Source organism: Epinephelus lanceolatus, chromosome 12, assembly GCF_041903045.1.
Source record: "Epinephelus lanceolatus isolate andai-2023 chromosome 12, ASM4190304v1, whole genome shotgun sequence".
Lineage (NCBI taxonomy): Eukaryota > Metazoa > Chordata > Actinopteri > Perciformes > Serranidae > Epinephelus > Epinephelus lanceolatus.
This window is the reverse complement of record NC_135745.1, coordinates 23,809,182-23,831,963: the sequence shown is the minus strand read 5'-3', so window position 1 is coordinate 23,831,963 and position 22,782 is coordinate 23,809,182. Positions and strand designations below refer to the sequence as shown.

At 40.8% G+C, this 22,782-nt stretch overlaps 1 protein-coding gene across 1 annotated transcript in view; it reads left to right on the top strand.

The window, feature by feature from the left end:
* The window catches only part of LOC117272336 (unconventional myosin-VIIa-like), a 39,936-nt gene that overhangs the window by 5,779 nt on the left and 11,375 nt on the right, over positions 1-22,782 (top strand). The window contains exons 8-36 of the mRNA XM_033651204.2: positions 1,007-1,149; positions 1,441-1,554; positions 1,657-1,810; positions 2,028-2,104; positions 4,449-4,568; positions 4,949-5,091; positions 10,085-10,295; positions 10,433-10,568; positions 11,300-11,466; positions 11,660-11,800; positions 13,622-13,780; positions 13,993-14,085; positions 14,331-14,425; positions 14,639-14,723; positions 14,854-14,955; positions 15,438-15,554; positions 15,655-15,882; positions 15,979-16,254; positions 16,346-16,501; positions 16,618-16,686; positions 16,782-16,906; positions 17,012-17,138; positions 17,720-17,839; positions 17,964-18,137; positions 18,983-19,210; positions 20,182-20,349; positions 20,490-20,607; positions 22,324-22,450; positions 22,567-22,733. Coding sequence (XP_033507095.2) covers positions 1,007-1,149; positions 1,441-1,554; positions 1,657-1,810; positions 2,028-2,104; positions 4,449-4,568; positions 4,949-5,091; positions 10,085-10,295; positions 10,433-10,568; positions 11,300-11,466; positions 11,660-11,800; positions 13,622-13,780; positions 13,993-14,085; positions 14,331-14,425; positions 14,639-14,723; positions 14,854-14,955; positions 15,438-15,554; positions 15,655-15,882; positions 15,979-16,254; positions 16,346-16,501; positions 16,618-16,686; positions 16,782-16,906; positions 17,012-17,138; positions 17,720-17,839; positions 17,964-18,137; positions 18,983-19,210; positions 20,182-20,349; positions 20,490-20,607; positions 22,324-22,450; positions 22,567-22,733 — 4,140 coding nt within the window. The remainder of the gene's footprint in view (positions 1-1,006; positions 1,150-1,440; positions 1,555-1,656; positions 1,811-2,027; positions 2,105-4,448; positions 4,569-4,948; positions 5,092-10,084; positions 10,296-10,432; positions 10,569-11,299; positions 11,467-11,659; positions 11,801-13,621; positions 13,781-13,992; positions 14,086-14,330; positions 14,426-14,638; positions 14,724-14,853; positions 14,956-15,437; positions 15,555-15,654; positions 15,883-15,978; positions 16,255-16,345; positions 16,502-16,617; positions 16,687-16,781; positions 16,907-17,011; positions 17,139-17,719; positions 17,840-17,963; positions 18,138-18,982; positions 19,211-20,181; positions 20,350-20,489; positions 20,608-22,323; positions 22,451-22,566; positions 22,734-22,782) is intronic.

Here is a 22,782-nt window from a genome sequence, read left to right as displayed (position 1 = left end):
ATAAAATAAGAACCATTTTGTTTTTGTAACCTAAGAGTAAGCTGTTTATATCTACATAGCAGCAGGTCCTCATCCACGGAAATTGTTGTATCTGGCATGTTGCACCGCCATGTTTCTACAGGAGCCCAGAACGGACAAACCAAACACTGGCTCTAGATAGGGCCATTCATGTTTTGGCGTTTGCCACTGTAGTTAGAAGCCTCTGAACGAAGGGAGCATTGAAAGAAAACTTTTTAATGTGAAACTTCTTTAATTAGTGTTTTTACCAGTTGAAATCAACTGGTCAGTTTGTTTTAGAGAGAAAGAGACCTCTGTGGATAATTCGGCTCCTAGTAAAAAGATCCTAAACATCTGGATCTTAAGTATCTGAGAAAAAAGGTGGGCACACATCAGCAGGTGCTGATGCAGCAGCCTGTCTCTGATGAGCCAAACTGTATCAGAGAAACACTGATTTGTAATGTGAAACTGCTTCATTCAGTGTTTTTACTGGTTTAAATCACTGAGACCTTTTATTTTGGAGAAGAAGAGACCTCTGCAGATAATTCGGGAAAATTCTGGAGAAGTTTCAGCCGGTTGCAAATGCAATCCTCACTGTTAGATGCCACTAAATCCCCCTAAATCTTACACACTGGTCATTTAAATGTAAAGGTGATTGTGCTTTTGCCATCAGGGCCCCTCAGGTTTAACACAACCTGCCTGAGGACATAAGGCTCGCAGACTGGCTCCTTTCAATTGGCTCCTTTCAAATCAAGTCTTAAAACCCATCTTTATAGAATTGCTTTTATCTGATGTTGTCTTTTTATTGCTTTTAATGCTTTTATTCTTCTTAAGAATAATTCTTATTTAAATTGATATTTTGTGTCTTGCATTTTCGTTGTCTTACTTCACCTTAAATTTTGTCTCACTTAATGTCTGTCAGGACTGTTTGCTGTCTGTTATATTGACTCTGAGTATTCTTTCTCTGCTTTTGCCTTGTCTGTCAAAACCCTAACACCACACTATGCAGCGTTTGGAAATGCAACAACAATCCGCAATGACAACTCCAGTCGCTTTGGGAAGTATCTAGAGATCTTCTTCAATAAGAACGGAGTGATCGAAGGTGCTCGCGTGGAGCAGTATCTTCTGGAAAAGTCTCGTGTCTGCCATCAGGTGAGTTAGCTTTGTGTGCATCTTCTTATCTGTCCAGGGGGCAGATTTATGCTGTAGACTTAGAAAAGCTGGTTACATAAACATGCTGTTATCACAGGCAACAAGCTGTCAGTGCCCTGTAGAGCAGTGACGAGGACTGACGAGTAAAAATACATAAAGTCATGTGAAATGCTACAAGATAATTAATCTGTATTTGTTTGTACCCACCTGTGTGAAAAGTGACACCTTGCCAACACCTTTAGTTTATCTTTTTGTGACAGTAGTGGTTAATGTTTTGCTCCGACACCTCAGGCCCTGCAGGAGAGAAACTACCACATCTTTTACTGCATGCTGGCCGGAGTCACAGCAGAGCAGAAGAAAACTTTGAGCCTCCAAGACGCTCAGGAGTACAAGTTCCTTTCTAAGGTATTACAATACCTGCGGCTTATTTTGTCACCTTGGCCAAAACAAATGGTTCATTATCCACCGACAGTAAATAATCCAAACCTCCCCTCTCTTGTGCTACAGGGCAACTGTATCGTGTGCGAAGGCAGGGATGATGCTAAAGACTTCCAGCGTATTTACTCTGCCATGAAAGTCCTGACCTTCTCAGATAGCCAATGTCAGGAAATCCTCAAGCTGCTGGCAGCCATTTTACACATGGGCAATGTCTGCTTCAAGGGTGAGTGAACAAAGTTTGATCTGAAAAGTTTGTACACAGATTTTTTTTTTTATTATTGTTGTTTAGTTTATCCTTTAATTTAATCATTAAATTTGATATTATGAACAAAATCGTTCGGGAGCATACATTCCACCACTAGATGTGACCTCCCCTGCCTTTGCAAAAGAATGAGCTGCTATTTTTGGTGTTGTTTCATTTGATCTCGTGTTCCCACCAGCCAACACACAAAACAACTTGGAAACCAGTGATGTCAGCAAGTCAGAACACTTCAGCATCGCAGCATCAATACTGGAGGTGAGTGCTCATATTTAGTGGCTGTCAACACAAAACATGACTCTGTACGTCTGTCGTCATGTTGTAAGAATGAAGACTGAGTTAACACGAACCTGTCACATCATTAACAGATCCTCATACTTCAGTTTTTTTTCTTATTTGACTTTTTATTAGTTTTTGTGTTAACAAGTACACATTCACAAAATAACTAAAACCAACACACCTCTACGTGAGAGGGTTCTCTACACATCACTGAATTATGACAAAAATAAAATGACCTGTGACAATGTGAGCACCGCCTATACACATACAGTCAATATACAGTTGATGTGGATTTCATTTGAGTGTATATAATGGTACCATTAAAACAAACAAACAAAATGAAATGAATCGAAATTAATAAAATGAATGAATAGAATGAATGAAAGATGATTATAAATTATACCCACAAGGTGAGGCGTTGTACTTAATAATATACATTTAGAGGAGATAGGAGATTGGATTGGCATCTCAGCACCTCTGGGGGCTGCCTTAGACATGCAATCCCTGACCTGTAAGAATTTCCAGAAATCTCTGTTATGCAGGTTGTATGTTTCCTTTAATTCTTCAAATAATTTTAAAACATTGTTGTGGTAAAGACATTGGATATGCTCGATTCCTTTAGTATGCCACTCTCGCCGGAAGAACACCTTTCCCCTTATTTTTAATAAAGGGTTATTCCATACTGATGATGAGGATACTCCTCATCCTTCTTTCTTGTGCATATGGTGCCAGATGTCCCTTGTATTAAAGATTATAGGATTCTGTCCTTGTAACTTTGGCCTATGGCTCAGATAGTCTGCTGCTTTAAATGGAGCATTTAATTCTTCTTCTAAATTCACCTATAGAGATTTGTTTTTTCTATTTGAGAGTAGGGATGTTATCTGGGCCCCTATAGATGCTTCCTGGTAGAGCCTCATATTAGGGAGTCTCAGACCCCCACGTTCTACTTTAGCTTGTAGTCTTGTTATTTTCATCCTCACCCTTTGGTTGTTTTCCCCAGATAAACTGATTGAACATTTTATCTATGGTTTTGAAAATGGTCACTATTTAACGGAATCATGCTTAAAAGGTAGTTCAACTTTGGGGCTATCACCATTTTTATAGCTTGTATTCTCCCCCATAATGATATTTGTAATTTATCCCATCCCTTGAGTAGAAGTTCTGTTTTAGTCAATACTGGATTAAAGTTATCCAATATCATATTCACTAGTCCTGGATTCAAAAGGATCCCAAGGTATTTTAAATTTTTAGCTACCCACTTAAATTTCCAGTTTAGAAAATTACTTTTGTAACAGCTTTTGGAAAGTGGCATCACTTCAGACTTATTCCAATTGATCATGTATCTCGATATGGGTGAGAATGAGTTGATAGTTTCCAAAATGGCGGGCACCGACTTCTGAGGATCCGATATCAAGGCCAACATGTGATCTGCAAAAATCAATAATTTGTTTTCTTGACCACCCATTGTTACTCCTGTGATTGATTTGTTTGATCTTATAACTTCTGCAAGGGATTCCAGTGCTATAATAAACAAAAGTGGTGAGAGTGGGTCTCCCTGTTTTGTCCCTCGTCCTGCTACAAAAGCCTCTGACCTCAGACCATTAGTTGTTACCATAGATTTAGGCTGGCTATAGATGAGCTTAATAATGTTCTGAAGTCCCAAACCATAACCAAATTCTTATAAGGCAGAAATGAGGTACAGTAGCTCTAGCTAACACGATCAAATGCTTTATTTGCATCTAGAGACAAAGCAGCTGTTGGAGTATCTAAGTCCTTGACTTTCCAGATTAAATGAAGTAAGCGTCTGAGACTATCTGAGGAGGTCCTGCCTTTCACAAGCCCCACCTGATCTGGATGAATGATGGAAGTTATTACATTGTTTATTCTGATTGGAAAGATTTTTGTGAAAAGCTTTTCATCACAGCATAGTAGGCTAATTGGCCTATAACCTCCACACTCCAGGGGGTCTTTTCCCTTTTTCAATATAAGGGTAATTATTGACTCTGTCATCAAAGGTGGGAGTTGCCCCATAAAATGGCTGAGCTAAATGTAAATGAGCATCTCAGGGCCAAGATCCTCTGCAAACCACTTGTAAAATTCACTTCACCTCCTCAAGTGTTATCAGACGTTCCAGATACCTCATATCTTCTTCTGATAGCTTAAGGAGATTTAAATGTTCAAAGATTTTTTTTGCTTTATCTAAGTCCAGTTCACCCTCTGACCTATAAAACTCTTCATAGAACTGTTTAAACACACTTTTAATTTCTTTGTGATTAATCAGACTTAAGTTTTAAATGAATAAGTTCTTGTCTGTTTTCTTCAGGTTCACAAGTCCACCCTGGCGACGAGTTTGACCCATCGTTCCTTTATGACCAACAGAGAGAGGGTGACCAAACCCCTCAACTCCGAACAGGCATCTGACTGTAGAGACGCCTTTGTCAAGGTAATGACTTTGATGTAGTGACGGGAAATCAGACTGTCGTGTACTTCCTTATTGGAACCTGACCCTGAATGAATGGAACATTAACTTATAAATGTGGCGTGCTGTAATTTTTAAGGAAGTTTGCCATTTCAACAGGTGATTTCAACCTTTGATTGCAGAGAGAATAACTGAGTAAAGTTCTTGCACTTATACAAACAAACACATACAAACACACACAAGCTGAGCTTTTAGATACACCAGCTGTAAGGGGACAGGGGGATTTGAACAAACATCCGGTCATAAACACACTTCAGTGCTCCATATTCCTCAGTTTATTTGGACTGATTACTCATGCTCAGAATATGAGATGTAACTGTTATATGTGTTTTGTGATCTTTCAGGCAATCTACAATAAGCTGTTCATATGGATTGTTGGGAAAATCAACGGTGTCATCTACAAAAGGTTGGCCAAAACCTCCAGATCCTCCTTCCTGTCCATCGGCCTGCTCGATATCTTCGGCTTTGAGAACTTCGACACAAACAGGTCAAGACATATCTTCACACACTCTTTAGGCTAAGTGTAACACAACTCTACTGTTACGTAAACCTAAAAGGAATCGTTCGAGGTACTTATCCATAGTCAGTGTATTACAGTATACTAAATGCCAGTAGGCATGCCCCGAGTTTGGAGGAGCAGGCAAAAGTAACAGCACGGAAGCTAAGCAATGTACTGCTGCGGATGGGGGCAGCAACAAAACATATTTTAGTCACCCAAAAAATTCAATTTCATTTTAAGTGTCTGCTATATATACACAATATTTTCCCTATTTGCCTTGCTGTCATGCAGCAGTTTCTGACGGGGAAATAAAGCCATTATGTCGCTCTCTCTTAAGCCAGACTCCATTGAGAAAAACAGTGATTTAATATCACTGAACACAGAAGCTGCTGGTCTACCGTTGCCTCAATCAGTTAGTTACTCTCTATTATTGTGTAATTTTGAATGCAAACTAAACCTTTTAAATACCAAAGTCACGCAATAACAGTCTGGTGGCTTCGAACAGAGCATAGATGGGGAACTGAATCTGTGAACGCCTTCCCTGTCTGACGTAAGGTCAAGCAGTAAAAATGCGCTCAGTATAGAGTACATTTAAACTGGCCTTTTTCAAGTCACTAAACTATGGTTTGCTGCTGTCCACAGAAGAGGAAGAAAATCCGCAAACTGTCTCCTCTCAACATGGTGTTTCCATCTGTTGGTTTAGGTCTGTGTGTAAATGGTCACCACTTTTTCGTATCAGGACATCTAAAAAACTGATGCTTTCTTTGTCATATTCAAGTGTGAAACGCAAGTGATCATTACATGAGTTCAGGTACTGGTGTAACTCATTTAGCTCTTCTACAGTGCAGTCAACAATGATAAAGATGTCATCAATAAACCTTCGGTATAATAAAATCTTTGACCAAAAAGGGTTTGCTGTGTTTAAAACATATTTGTTTTCAAAGTGACCCATATATAGGCAGGCATAGTTTGGTGCCATCTTGGTGCCCATAGCAGTACCCTTTGATTGTAAGTCATCTTCAAACCTGAAATAGTTGCTGCTGAGGACTATGTGAGCTAGATCTAAAATGCATTCAGTACTGGGTTTGGATGTAACTGGGCGTTGGCTCAAAAAATGCTCTAATGCCTCTATACCACCCCTTTCTGGAATACAAGTATACAGTGACTGGACATCAAAAGTAGCCAAAAGAAGAGAGTCAGTGACATTATCAAAAGATTTAAGTGAATTAATAAAATCATTAGAGTCCTTTATATAGGAGGGCAGAGTAATGACCTCGGGTTTAATAAAATGGTCCACATAGGCCGAGATGTTTTCAGTGAGGCTGCCTATGCCGCTCACAATGGGTCTACCTTTTAGGGGAATGTCTATGCCCTTGTGTATCTTAGGGAGTGTGTAGATAACTGGAATGACTGGATGTTCAACTGACAAAAAATCAAAAACAGTCTTATCAAACTCAGATTTGTTCAAATGAGCTGTAAGTCTGGACTGCACTTCAGCTTCAAGTCTACGGGTGGGGTCAGAGGACAGCTTCTGATAAAAGGTGGTGTCACTGAGTTGTCTTTTGATTTCACTAACATAATCAGATGCATTCTGTAGGACTATGGCTCCTCCCTTATCTGCAGGCCGTACTACAACCGTGTTATCTTTGCTCAAGTCTGATAATGCATCCCTTTCTGCTTTGGACAAATTATTGAACACTTTATACTCTTTTTTTCTTTTTTAATAAACTTTTCAATATGTACAAACTTTACAATATGTGTCAAGTGATGCATTACGGTGTTTAGGTGGGATGAAGGTGGATCTTCTCTTGAAGGGCAGACGAGCGGTGCCCGTAGAGGTGGAGTTGTCAGGGATGATGGTGGGGGGGGTGGGGGGGTGGGGGGAGGGCGGCAGAGCTGGGGGTGCTTTGGGTACAGTCTCTCGCGTTTGTGTGAAAAAACTCTCTGAGTCTCAAGTTGTGAAAGAACTTTTGAAAATCAATGAATGTTTCAAAGTCATTAGTCTGTGTGGTGGGCGCAAAACTCAGCCCCTTACTTAACGCTGAGATGCAGGATTCAGATAATGTTTTGTCAGACAAATTTATTACCGTGTCATCTTGTTTCCGGCAATCCTTGGAGACATTCGCCTTCCTCCGCTGCCCTCTCCTACATCGCTTATGTCTGGAAGCGCTCGCCTCCACCGAGGAGGTCTTCTGTTGTGGGCGCGGCCTAAAAAAGACACTGCGCGTCCTGATTGGCTGCTCGTGTCAGACCCAGATTCAAGTGAGGATGAGGAAGGCCAGGTTCTGTAATGCCAGCCGGGCTGTCGGCGTCCTCTGGATCCCTGTCTGGTGTAGTCCCGGTGTTGTTTCTCCCGTTGTTCCGGCTTGCCGTCTTTCCAGAAATAAACTTTCGTTCTTTCGCAACTTGAGACTCAGAGAGTTTTTTCACACAAACGCGAGAGACTGTACCCAAAGCACCCCCAGCTCTGCCCCCCCTCCCACCCTCACCATCATCCCTGACAACTCCACCTCTACGGGCACCGCTCATCTTCCCTTCAAGAGAAGATCCACCTTCATCCCACCTAAACACCGTAATGCATCACTTGACACATATTGTAAAGTTTGTACATATTGAAAAGTTTATTAAAAAAGAAAAAAAGAGTATAAAGTGTTCAATAATTTGTCCAAAGCAGAAAGGGATGCATTATCAGACTTGAGCAAAGATAACACGGTTGTAGTACGGCCTGCAGATAAGGGAGGAGCCATAGTCCTACAGAATGCATCTGATTATGTTAGTGAAATCAAAAGACAACTCAGTGACACCACCTTTTATCAGAAGCTGTCCTCTGACCCCACCCGTAGACTTGAAGCTGAAGTGCAGTCCAGACTTACAGCTCATTTGAACAAATCTGAGTTTGATAAGACTGTTTTTGATTTTTTGTCAGTTGAACATCCAGTCATTCCAGTTATCTACACACTCCCTAAGATACACAAGGGCATAGACATTCCCCTAAAAGGTAGACCCATTGTGAGCGGCATAGGCAGCCTCACTGAAAACATCTCGGCCTATGTGGACCATTTTATTAAACCCGAGGTCATTACTCTGCCCTCCTATATAAAGGACTCTAATGATTTTATTAATTCACTTAAATCTTTTGATAATGTCACTGACTCTCTTCTTTTGGCTACTTTTGATGTCCAGTCACTGTATACTTGTATTCCAGAAAGGGGTGGTATAGAGGCATTAGAGCATTTTTTGAGCCAACGCCCAGTTACATCCAAACCCAGTACTGAATGCATTTTAGATCTAGCTCACATAGTCCTCAGCAGCAACTATTTCAGGTTTGAAGATGACTTACAATCAAAGGGTACTGCTATGGGCACCAAGATGGCACCAAACTATGCCTGCCTATATATGGGTCACTTTGAAAACAAACATGTTTTAAACACAGCAAACCCTTTTTGGTCAAAGATTTTATTATACCGAAGGTTTATTGATGACATCTTTATCATTGTTGACTGCACTGTAGAAGAGCTAAATGAGTTTCACCAGTACCTGAACTCATGTAATGATCACTTGCGTTTCACACTTGAATATGACAAAGAAAGCATCAGTTTTTTAGATGTCCTGATACGAAAAAGTGGTGACCATTTACACACAGACCTAAACCAACAGATGGAAACACCATGTTGAGAGGAGACAGTTTTCACCCTCAACCACTTATCAAAAGCCTGCCTATCAGTCAGTTTCACAGAATTTGCAGAGTATGCAGTGATGGCCACACATATGCAGCACAGGCTTCAGACCTTTCCAGCAGGCTCCTTAATAGGGGTTATAGACAGGAGTGGGTTGCTGCAGCCAGGGGGCGCTATGACCAGATGACACAAGAAGAGTGCCTCCAACCTAGAAAAAAGGCACCCCCCCCCCCCCCCCCCCCCCCCCGTAACTCTGCTTTGTGCTGTGTCAGATACTCCCCCCTTGGTGCTAAGTTTAGGGAGACAATCCAAAAACACTGGTGCATTGTAAACTCAGACCCTAAACTCAAGCATGTGCCACAATGTCAGTGCTCTGCGCTATCTAGGAGTGGAGAGGGTTAAAAAAACAACGTAGGGATGGTGATATTGAAAGAAGACTCCTTCAAAGGGAGACCTACTGGATCTTCTTTCTCAATACCATGTCACCTAATGGCCTTAATGAGGATTTTGACATTAGGCCCTTTTTGTGAACTGGTATTTGGTGTTGTTATTCTCTAAGCAGTGTTCCTGTTTAAAAGTGTACTTTTTTTAAAACTGCAATCCCATGTTTGTTTGTTTTGTTTGTTTCTACAAAATTATAAAATATCTTAAAATATTTACTAAAATATTCTAAAAAGTTTCTTGTCTAATAGTAAAGTTGTCTCTTTTGTATTATGTGTTTCCCCAATAACAATTTGTTTATTTTGTATATCTGTATTCTTTGCACTTATTGATATGCAAATCCTTTGTGCATACTAAGTAGCCATCATATGCCTATATATGGCTCACTTGAACGACTGTCTGATTGTTTGATTGACAGATGACGTGGGTGGGATGACACCTGGCTCTTAGCCTATATGTATACCTGCCACCTGCCTTTTCATTCATTCTTTTGAAGTTGCCTGAGGAAGACCGTTTGGGTCGAAACGTTGCTTTTTTAGTCATTAAAAACTTACTGGGAGCTCTAATTCAGTGTGCGGATTTTCTTCTTCTTTCTGCATGGACCCCCATTATCCAGCACCTGACTTAAAGCAGGATTGGATGTGCGCACAACTACTCTGTCTTTTTGCTGCTGTCCCCATCCACAGTAGTACATTGCTTAGCTGTCATGTCAGTACTCCTGCTGCCTCTCCAAACTGGGGGCATGCCAACTGACACCTACTGCATGTAATACACCAACTCTGGTGTACCTCATACAGTCTTACCTCATCCCACTTATGAAAAAATCTGAACTTGCCCCTTAATGTTGTTTTGTCCTTCTACAGTTTCGAGCAGCTGTGCATTAATTTTGCCAATGAGAAGCTGCAGCAGTTCTTTGTGGCCCACATCTTCAAGCTGGAGCAGAAAGAGTACCTGAAAGAGGACATTGTGTGGAATAACATCAAATTTTGTGACAATCAGGACATCCTGGACGTTCTGGCTGTGAAACCCTGTAACCTGCTGTCTCTGATCGATGAGGAGAGCCATTTTCCAAAGGTGATGGTTCTTTCCAGGGTTACTTTTTAATGGATTCATAAACATCATTTAAGGTTTAACTGTAAAAATCTGCCAGTTGAAAAAAATATTTTTACTTTTTAAAAAAAAAATTCAAAGTATTGTTTGGTGTGTCATAGGGCTCAGACGTCACTATGCTGAACAAGATGAACAAGTTACACTTTCAAGACAAGAGCTACATCGCCTCCAGAAGTGAACATGACACGGACTTTGGGATTCGCCACTATGCAGGCGTGGTTCACTACGACTCCAAAGGTAGGAAAGCTAATTGCACGAAAAGTCCAACTAGGTTCATTTCAGTATTTTTTTAACCTGGACCCCATTTTCAGTGTCTAAGTGACTAATGGAGACAACAATTTTTAGAATTCGTCCAGTACTGAGTGAGAACTCTGCAACAGCTACGAAAAAGGCTGCAAACTATCCACTTGGGGCATTTGTACACCCTTAATTTACATCCACTAAAAGTGTTTGTTTTTGCCACTGACAGGCTCAGATTGTCATTTTAGGTGTCTGATAACTTATGGAAAGGATCCCCTTAAAGCATCCAGTTAGATGTGAAAGTATGGTGGCTCTATACACGCTAAAATTACTGTTTATTTAAATGGAGTCTGGTGGGTTTGGCAATGGCGATTTCGGGCCTGTTTCTGGAGGATCTTACTCTTCAACAAAAAGGTCTATCTCTGTAGGGATTCTTTCCATAATGCTGCCAGATACTTTGAATAATAATCTGAACCTGTCGGTGGCAAAAACAAACACTTTCAGTGGACGTATATCAATGGTGCGAACATGCCCAGACTCATTACATTGCAACCGGACTCACCAGCTGTAGCGCTCTCTCTCAATACTCGACCAATTTCAAAAATAGTTGTTTCCATTCGTCACTTAGACACAAAAACATGAGAAAACAGTCCAGGTTGAATAATTCAGAACTTACCCTTCACTGCCAGATGTGAGGTGCTCAGAATTGTTCTGTCTTTCCTGCTAAGGGTTCCTGGAAAAGAACAGAGATGCCGTCAGCCCTGACATAATCAAGATGGTTGAAACAACCACTAATAAGCTGCTTCATCAGATATTTGAGAATGAGCTTTCAACCAACGGTGTGAAGATCAGTAACAACACCAAGGTCATCATGACACCTAAGAGCTCTCTACGGGTATGAAAGTCTAACCTCATGTCATTTACTTTCATACTGCTTCATATAGAATTCTCTTGTTTCGATGGACATTTATGTGTGATGTTTATTGCCTTATGGTGGACATGCACTGATAGTGACATGGGTGTGGTATGTGATTGTGTATCGCTGACTCTGCATCAGGATTTTCGTCTCCTCTCTATCATCCATGCAGGCCCAGACTGACAACCGTAAACACGTGGCGACGCTGAGCGGGCAATTCCGTCAGTCTCTGGACTCCCTCATGAAGGCTCTGTCCGCCTGCCAGCCCTTCTTCATCCGCTGCTTCAAACCCAACAATGAAAAACAGTCTGAGGTGAATGACACAAGAGCAACTACTGCAGTACAGACAACAAACAATGGCTGCCGTGTGTGGCATTTTTAAACATAACATTGAGCGATTGTGTTTGATAAACAAATGAGATGAGGGTTGGGAAAAGTGGCAGGAGGGTTTGTGCAAGTTTTTACCAGCCTTAAGACATTTCCTCTAAATCCTGTTGTTTCCTGAAATAATGAAGTTGTTGCTGTGAGTCTACCTCCCCCGTCTGCATTCATTTTTCCCCCCTTTGGCTTAACTGAAAAGGATGAAATGAATTTTCCCATCTGCCTTTCAGCCCCACTACCATCTGCCTTTGCACCAGATAAACAATGACCGCTTCTTGTTTTGTGCCATAAAACAAAAGAATTAATTTCCTGGACAATATAACCTGCTGTTAACACACAGTTTTTAGCGGCATGACTCTATTGATGGCAATGTGGGTCAGTCTGACCACTACTTTGGTCCAGACTTGAATATCTCAACAACTCTTGGATGGATTGCCCTGAAACCTACAGACATTCATGGTCCCCAGAGGATGAGTCCTCCTTCTACTACTTTGGCAGTCCTCTGAGTTTTGTTACTGTGCCACAAACAGGTCAAAGTTTTCATGTACTCAGTGGAATATCTTAACATCTATGTAGTGGATTGGCACAAAACTTTATACCGACGATAGACTATAAATCCTAATGACTTTGGTGATCCCAAGACTCTTCCTCTGTTGACATTTTGAGTGAATTTCACAACTGTTTGGACAGGTGTCCATGAAATTTGATATCCCCATTGATGTTCCCCTCAGGATGAATTGTAATGGCACAGAAAAACCCCTTACTGCAGTGTAAAATTTGGGGCGGTACTCAATGTGGGTGGAGTCAAATATATGTTGAGTGCTGCCCTGCATTTGTAGGTTCGGCTGTGTTAGCTTCTAACTAGCACACTTTGAGGAGAGCGGTCGGCACCTCCAGAGATGAACCTGCTGTAGCAACATGAATTCAGCCAGTGCTAATCCGCTAACCCAGCGCTATGACTGACAGCAGGCTTGTGGCCAGCGGCACTGCTGCGTCTCACGTTTGTATCAGCAGCAACAGAAAGTTTGCTGATCCAGCAGTAAGTTGGGTTTGTGTTGGCTGAATTTAAATTGTTATAGCCACTAACTGAAGGTCTGTCTACCGAGCTGCTGTCTGGTCTTTTCCCAGCTAAGTAGTCTCACAGGCGGGTGTGAGGCAGAGGTACCATTTAGTGTGGGCCGAATCCGTGAAAAATGACTTTGGTAAATAGCAATATGGGGCACTGAGTTTGATAAATTTACACATTTTTATGGATTCCGCTGATTGTCTTGCCAATGCCGCCCTACAGATTCCCAGAAAAAAAGTCCATAGTTCCACATCCAGGGGTATTTGGACACTGGAAGAAAGCAGATAGAGAGCCCTGGGCTGTGGGTATGAGCCCTGCTGCCCCTCTGGCTCTCCCTCTGGTTCTCTGGAGGAGGAGCAGAGAAAGGCTAAGGCCTGCAGAGCATGTTTGACAACGAGGGGGGAAAGCAGGAGGTCTGTAAAGTCTGTGCCCATGGGTAAGTGCCTGCTGTCGGCTGTCATCCAGTGTCCACACCCCTGGATATGGAGCCTCATGCAGTATTGATGTCTGCCATCAGGTGGTGCAATTTTCTTTTGCTTGAAAATAATATAACAATAATAATAATGATGCCAACAAAACAGTGGATTTGAATTAATTTTGCTTCTGCTGTGAAGGAAGAAGACACTAGTGCTGCTCAGGCCTATGTTTGCAGAATACTCACAACCATTTTAATGTCCTGTCCTCTAGAGATTTGACAGAGAGCTGTGCATGCGTCAGCTGAGATACTCCGGCATGATGGACACCATCCGCATCAGGAAGCTGGGATACCCAATTCGCCACACCTTTGAGGAATTCCTGAAGCGTTACAGGGTGCTCCTGAAGACAACCGTCTGTGACCCCAAAACGGTTGGTCGATATGAAGTCCTGTTGATGATGATACAATTTTATTAAATCAGTGTCATTATTGTCAAATTCTAAATCTTACTGCGAAATGACACTCAAGATAACTCTGTAATCATTATGTTGGCCACAAAGATGGTTTACTTCTTTTCTGTCTTTCCTCGGGAGGACTTTGGGACATCATTAGCGCCTCTTCAGCATTTTTATTGTCTCTGCAGGAGACTGCTGCTGCCTGTTGTGAAGCCATCTGCAAGACAGTGATTAAAAGAGCAGACGAGTGGAAAGTCGGCAGGACCAAGATCTTCCTGAGGGTGAAGAAAACTTTTAATTCAAACCATGTTGTACCACAGCAGTATTGGTACTGGCACTGGTGAAGTACTGTCAGTATTATGAAGCGGCATCTACTGTTGACATGATGTTCTCTCTCAGGTGATTTGTGCACTGCTCAGTTATTACTGTATGCTGCAGCTGGGTGGCCTAATCTGAGAACATGGCATCATATTACAAGGATCTTCTGGACAAATCAGAAAGTAGAAGTTTGTTCACTTTATTTCAGGATGCCCATGACGCCATCCTGGAGCGACTGAGAGAAGAAGAACTCAGCAGGGTAGCTGTGGTGATCCAGAGGGTCATGCTGGGACACAAAGACAGGTAGAGTTTCTAAAAGGGGAACTCACAGAGATTGTGAGATTGTTTGAAGTCATGAATACAATGCATCGTCTTTGTTTATTTCAACAGGTATTATTATAGTGTTATTTTATTGATACATGTGCTGCCAGATCACAGTGTGTCATAGATAAAGACAAAGAGAAAAGTTGATTGAGGAGTTTCTTTTTTTGTGATTTACTTTTTCTCTTTTTACAGAAAGTCTTTCCTGAAGAAGCGAAGGGCAGCTGTGGTGCTGCAGAAAAATTGGAGAGCTTACAGGCAGAGGGAAATGCGAAGAAAGGTCTGCTGCCTCATAACCTTTTATAGAGTTCAGAGCTTGCGGCTGACATCATACTCTCTCCTTGATGTTTGCTGTAACTTATCTCAAGTCCAGTGACCTTGTCCTTTGTTTCCACTCTTGCTCCAACCAGCTCCAGCAGGGGTATGCACGGCTGGCATCAAAGATCCGTGGTCGGAAGATGCAGTTACAATTCCAGAGACAGCGAGCAGCAGCAGTCGCCATACAAAGCCAGGCATGTACTGTAGACTCTGTAAATTAGCGAACATTGTATTTAATTTTTAGTGTCTCAGATTGAAACTGAAAGAGTATGTTTACACAGATAAAGTGAATAACACTGATCATGTTGTTATAATGCCATGTCCTGCTGGGAAACCTTGGGTCCTGGTATTCATGTGGATGCCACTTGACACATCCAAACACCTTTGCACACTAAATACACCCCTTCATGGCAGCGGCACTGCCTGTCAGCAGGACAATACACAGCACCGTATCGCAAAAACTGCTCAGGAATGGCCTGAGGAATGTGACAAAGAGCTCAAGGCATCGACCCGGCCACAAAAGTCCAGCACCCCAGAGATCTTACGTCCATGCCAGAGAAGCAAAAACTAGAACTTGTTAGGTCTCTTTGCAACTGAAAAACATGAACTTACGAGTATTATTTAAGTTTAATGATATTATTTAGTAATATAATATATTATCTCTGATCAATCGTAGGTTCGAGGCTACAGGGAGAGGAAGGCGTGGAAGCAGAAGAGAGACACAGTCATCCTGCTGCAGGCCTACAGAAGAGGAGTCCTGGCCAGAAGAATAGCTCAAAAGATGAAGGATGATGTAAGAGCTGCGAGTCGTGAAACTAGAAATAACATAATAAATGTCAAGAACCTTTTCACCCACTCGTTCTCTATCCTCTCTTCACCTAACCTCCTCACAGGCCCTCCTTTTACGCCTGGAGAAAGAGAAACGGGAGCAGATTGCTTCCGAGCTTCAGGAGCGACTGAAAGTTATCGCCTCAACACAGCCAGATGATGAGGAGCCGGAGCCGGAGCCGGAGCTGGAGCCGGAGTCAATGTCTGAACCGGATTCAGACGACCGCTCGTGTGATCTCACGCCTCCTGTGGAAGTGGTTAGAGAGAAAGCACCACAATCAGATAAACTTGAGGTTAGCTGATATTTCGGTTGTGCTTGTGACTTTATTAATGTTTTGCCCTTCATCACATATAATGAATTTACTGACTGAACCTTTAACTCTGTTTAGAGTGTTGAGAAGAGAAGCACACCAGAGCCGGTAAAGGAAACCTCTGATGAGACCTCAGAGCTGGAAGTCGTCACTCCAGCCTCAATCTCAACAACCCCCACCCCATCGCTGGAGGAGGAGGAGGAGGAGATGGACGACGACTTTGATGACAGTAGCAATGAGTTTTCATTCTTCAGGTTCAGCATCCTCCACTTCCAGAGCAACTTTGGCCATACGCACTACAACCAGAGAATCAAGCAGTCTCTTCTGCCCCACGACGACGAGGGTGACAGAGAGGTAACAGAGGCAGTGTTCTTACCGTCACCTGCAAAAATTTTTATATTTGGCCAAAGCTCACTTCCAGTTTCAACTCTCATTTCTCCTCCAGGCATGTCGAACTGTATGGTGGATTATACTGCGTTACATGGAGGACATGCCAGAACCAAAATCTGTGGACGCCTTGTCTCAAGCATCCAGCACCATTTCACGTCATCTGCCTCATCGGCAGGGCAGGAGGCTGAGCCACCTGGTGGGGCTGGACCAGGTAACATATGACAAGCAGCTTCTTTTCTGCTGCTGCATAATAACAGATGATCAGCGTTAATGTCAAACATAAGTGATTTATCTTACCTATAATGATTATGTCTTTTTTCTGAACAGAAAATACTCAGGAGGAACAAGAAAAAGCTTGGAGGTGGAACCAGAAAAGCATCCGTCATTCCTGAGGAGGTCAGCACCATGATAGTTATCACTCAGTCGTTATTTCTCTGCTGATTAATTGTGTGCATTGTATGCTAAATTATTTTTTATGTCATCTTTACCAGTCTGAGAACCTTACGGAGGATGAGGACATTTTGATCGGAGAGGGTCCCACCCTGGATCGGCCACTCGCATCGGTGGAAAAGCTTCACATTATCATCGGATACGCTCTATCGAGACGAGACATAAGGTCAAAACTGTTCACATGAAAAACAAACAGATACACAGATTTGAATCTTGTTGCATTCATTGTTTTGCTCTTTTTTCTGTATCTGTCTTTCATGTGTCTGTGCAGGGATGAGATTTACTGCCAGATCTGTAAGCAGCTGGTGAACAACAAGAGGAAGAGGAGCCGTATGTTAGGCTGGACCCTCATGTCCATCTGTCTTGGCATCTTCCCCCCCACAGACTTCTTCATGAAGGTCAGTCTGCAGCAGGTCATTCAGTGATACGGCAGTGTCCCGTTTTACTGTGTGTTGTCATCTTCCATCTTTTAACTTTTTTAATTTTACCTTCCAAGGATTTATTCGGCTTTTATCACAGATAATTCTAAAAGGATGGTAAACACAGCTCACACCCACCTGCTGTGTTGATAGGATCAAAGTGAAATGAGATCAAAAATGCTGGACAAACATTGCAAAATGCAGATAAAGAGTCATTTATGGAATAAAAATTGATAAAAGCTGAAGTTAAATATGGCAGTAGTGGACACCTTTACTCGCTGTGTATCCTCATCGTCTTCTGAAACCTGCAATTAATTAATTCGAGATTAATTCATCACTATCAGGAATATATAGTCCATTTTTACTCTTTTACAGCTTGTCAGCATTTTCAATTAATCACATCAGTTCTCGTGATACTGAGATACATGTTCCAAAAAAAAAGTGTTGATTCCGAGAAACCCAAAATGCAGTCCACACCTATTTTATTCTTTTTGTTATCATTAGTATCATTCTTCATTTAGCAGAACATTTTATTGACCCTGTTCTTCTCTGTTCCACAGTATTTGGAGAGTTTTGTCTGCAGAGGGCCCAATGGTTATGGAGATTACTGTGCTGAGCGCCTGCGTCGTATAGTAGCCAACGGAGAAAGAAAAGAGTTGCCCTGTTCGATGGAGCAACAGGTAGAAACCCTTTTTTGTTGTCTCTTGACAGTATTTTCTTGGCTTGCTTTATTGTTGGAAACAAAGGACACATCACATCAATCAAACATCATTTCAATCTCATCTTTCTTCTCCCCACTGACAGGCTGCCAAGTCCAAGGAGCCCATAGATGTGTCTGTGACTCTACTGGACGGCCGCACCCTCAGTCTGCAGCTGGACTCGGCCTCCACCTCTGCTGAGGTCTGTCAAGCTGTGGCTGACAAGATTGATCTTCGAGACACGTACGGATTCTCCCTGTACATCAGTCTCTTTGACAAGGTGAGCTTTACTTTGACTTGTCTCATCATATCCATCATCCACACAGGATAAAAAAAATGACACAAGTCTAAGAGAAATATATGTGTAAATAAATACAGTAATAAAATAAAATAGATAAATTAAAAAAATGAATGAATGTCAAAATAAATATGAAAAAAATACATAATAATAATAACTAATAAATGTAGTTGTACAAAAGTTAGATATAAACGTAAGATATTTAAGTCCTGTTTAATTATCGATTCCTATTTATCTATATATTTATTTATATATTTATTCTTTTATTTAGTTACTGATGCATTTATTTATTTTAACATTTATTTATTCATTTCTTGGTTTATTAATTTGTACATTTATACATTTATTTATTTCTGTATTCATTTAAGCATTTATTTATTTAATTTTTTTTTTAATTTTTGTATTATTTATCTAGTCCTTTTAAAAAAAATCACATTTATTTATTCCTGTATTTATTTTAACATTTATGTATTGATTTTCTTATTTATTTATTTTTAAAATGTATTTATGCATTTATTTATTTATTCTTTTTATTTTTTTAGATTTTTTTTCTGTATTTATTTGTTTTATTTATTTATTTTTGTATAATTTATCTAATTTATCATATTTCTGTATTGGTGTATTTATTTATTTATACATTTATACATTTATTTATGTCAGCATTTCTTTTTTTCTGTATTCAGCATTTATGTAGTCTTTTATTTACTTGTTTCCATATTTATTTATCCGTGTATTTATTTATATATTGATACTTGTGTGATTTAATATGTAAAAGAGATTGTACAGGAACCACAGTCACTCAAACCTTGTTGGTCTTTCGTCTCCAGATATGGTCTCTGGGCAGCTGTGGGAAGCACGTGTTCGACGCAGTGTCACAGTGCGAGCAGGAGATGAGGAGGCAGGGCATGGTGGAGAAGGACACCCCCTGGAAGCTCTCCATCCGCAAGGAAGTGTTCACACCATGGCACGACTGCTCAGTCGACGCCATCAGCACGGATCTAATCTACAGACAGGTCATCAAGGGGATCAAGTCGGGAGAGTACACCAGTGACAAGGTCAGGCTCGGGAATGAGAAACCACATCCTCTGTTATAACTTTTTTTACTGATGGGAAGCTAAAAGACAAATGTGACGTCACATGGTATATTTTTTTTAAGTCATAGAACTGCCCCTTGTTGTGATATCACACCATGAACAAATAATGGTTCACGTGTTGTATGAGTGTTTATATTAAGGATAGACCGATACATCGGCCGGCCGATATATCGGGCCGATATTTGAGTTTTTTACTTGTATTGGCATCGGCCGATACGTGCGTGGGTTTGCAGATTTATTTTTCCCTGGCACTTTTTTCATTTGAAAGTATGTGGTTAAGTTGAACAAAGCTGTTGAATCCTACTGTGTACAGTAGTTGTTGTTTTATTTATGCTTCAGCTTAAATATTTGTTTATTTTATAAAGACATTACTGGAAGATTTAAGAGCACTGAACTCTTTTTTTTATTTGAATGTATAATAATAATAATAATAATAATATTCTACCTGTTCTACCTCAACTTTCCATCTTTTTTTAGTATTTTTTACTTTTCAATAAATGTTTCTTATTTTAAACTTGAGACCTGTAATATTTGTTAACATTGTGTCATTTTTTGATGTAAATTGAGGGAGCAAAAGCAGTATCGGCCCCAAATATCGGCTCAAGAAAATCGGCAGTCCATAATCGGTCATCGGCTAAGGGTGATGGAAAAAAATCAGTATCGGCATCGGCCCTAAAAAATCCATATCGGTCTATCCCTAGTTTATATAATTTTCCCAGTCAGGAAGGAACTTATCTTTCCGATCAAACACCACGTGATTTCAGGGAAAATTGCAGTCCACTATTACTTCCTTATAGCCGATGCTTTATTCAACAGCTTTTCTTTTGCAGCGCATTAAATGATTTTAAAATCCAGTCCAAAACAAGCAACAAAAAAACCAATAAACCGATTTGTGTGAACTGTATCTAATAAAGATATATTGCATCCCTCAGGAGGATGGATACGTCCAGATGGCTGCAAAGCACTATTACATCCAGTTTGGCTCTGAGTACAACAAAGACAACGTGCAGAAGGTGGTCGAGGAGTGCATCGCCACCCCGCTGATCGAGAACAAATCTATGACCAGGTGGATCCAACTCATCAGCGCAGGACATTTACAGGTAAAATGTCAGACAAAATGACAAAAGAAGCTACTGTGAGTGTCTTATGAACGTGACTTGAGCCTGAAACCTTTTATTAGTTTTAGTTCTTTATCACACAAGCACAATACATACAATACTTTTACATCCTGATCCCACAGGGTCCTTATGCCAACGGGAAGCAGAAAACAGACAGCGTTAAAGGAGAACTGGTCAAAAACGCCCAACACGAATGGCCCCTGCACTTCTCCAAGTTTTATGAAGTTACAATGATGTCAGGTCAGTCAACACACCGCCTGTTTTACATGCAGCAGTTAAAATGCAATGTAAGTTTTACACAACACTCAGGGAAGGTCTTGATTTAATGCTGTGTGTCTTTGTGCCTGTGTAACCTGAAATGCTTTGGATTTATTGTGTCTGAATGTAAATGGTAAAGGGACTGCACTTCTATAGCACTTTTCTAGACTCTCAGAGCGCTTTTCTTTTTACACTGCATGTCACAGTCATACACTGGTGGCCGAGGGTTCAGTATCTTGCCTAAGGATACAAAAAAACATATTCCCGCTGCAGCTGGGCTTTCCTCAGATGAATGTCAGTATTTAATGTAATTAGTGTGTGAAATATGTATGCTGTATTCCTGTAAATTCTGAATTGATAATATTCCTCCATAAAGTGGTGGAATGTAACTAAGTACAATTACGCAAGGACTGTACTTAAGCACAAATTCGAGGTACTTGTACTTTATGTGAGTATTTTAATGTCATGCCACTCTCTACTTCTGCTCCACTACACTTATAAAGGGTAGAATTACAAAGTGTTTTGCATGTCAATAATTAAAACAGACAAGACATGAAAACAACAACTTTTAAAATAACTTTATTTAAATTTATTAGCATCTATTTTTTTTTATACCTTTTATTTATGAATATTTTTACATTCATTAAGTGTAGGAACAAAAGAAAAGCAGAACACGGGGAATCCAAAGACAAATATGACGTCATGGGAAAGTCATGAAAGATATTTTGCATACAAAAACATTTCAAGGTTTCGGCTAGTCAAATATGAGCATCCGCTGCTTTTAATTATGTTAACTATTTTGACCGATTAAACTGATTTTAATTTTTCTGCATTAAGTAGTTTTACTTAGGGGTTGGAGTTATCGTACGATCACGATATGTTGCCTACGATAATGATGGTATCACAATACAGCAATTCTGCGATACTTGATGCTTTGCAAGACAATCATCAACGATAGTTAGGATGTCTGCGCAAGTAAAGAAGAGAAACATACCCTTTGAAAGGCAAAAATCTGGAATTATTTATTTATTTACTACATTGCAGTGTCAGTTTAACAGAATTTGAGTTGACACAGTGAACACTGCACACTGCATTTACTGTAGGCTGACCTTCAGCTGTGGTAGCGTTAGCCAGGTGCTACTCGGAGAGATCAGGATGGTGCACGCTAGTTGTGTTGCTCATGCTCTTTACATTCACAAGACACTTTTTCTATTTCAATTTTGTTTGTCCCATCTGTGTCATAAAAGCCGAAGCGCGCTCAGACTTTCGACTCCCTGCCTTTCTGATTTGTTTCCCCGCTGTCCAAACTGTCCACCATTTTCCTCCTGTGAGTTTCTTCTTCATCGTAGTTAGTTGACCTCTGTTCACTTGACCTCATTTATTTGATAAGCTTTACCACGAAGAAGTAGTGACTCTGGTAATTCACAGGGGAATCCTTGGTACCAGTGTGTTGATAAGTTATCACAGGAGGAAGTAATATGATATATTCCCTTTTCGATACTCTGTCCCACACCTCATTTTTGCAGTGTCAAATTAAGACTTTTACTCAAGTGAGGGATCTGTATACTTGTTTTCACCGCTGCCACCATATTGCTGAGCATCCTCCCTGAACTTTGATTACCAGTTGCCATTACAGAAATGAGAGATCACTTAAAACCCTGCCTTCTGAGACATTTGTGTTCCCATATCCGCCCACAGGACCTCCTTTACCCAAAAGCAGGTTTGTCGTGGCTGTGAACTGGAGTGGCATCTTCTTCATGGAAGGAAGAGACAAGATACTCCTTGAGCTTCCTTACTTAGAGGTAAAGGAAGTACGCTTGAACAGGTAGGGATAACGTAAACAATTTTTCCTGCTAATATAATCACTTTTGTTTTGCTAAACATTTTGATTTTTGAAAAAGCGTCAAACACATTAAACTCTGATGTTTATAACCCGTCTAGTGACAGCCATTTCAGTGTTCAGTCAGTGAGTTTGGTCACAGTCAGAGGAGAGTTTGTCCTGAGGTCTGATGAAGCTTCAGAAATGGCAGTGCTTATAGAAAAAAACCTGGACGGGCTGAGAGAGCGCTCACGGTATGCACTGGCTCAGCAGGACCTCAATAAACCAGGTATTTATAGGTGACTGAAAATCGATTGCACATATTAAGTCTATCTTAT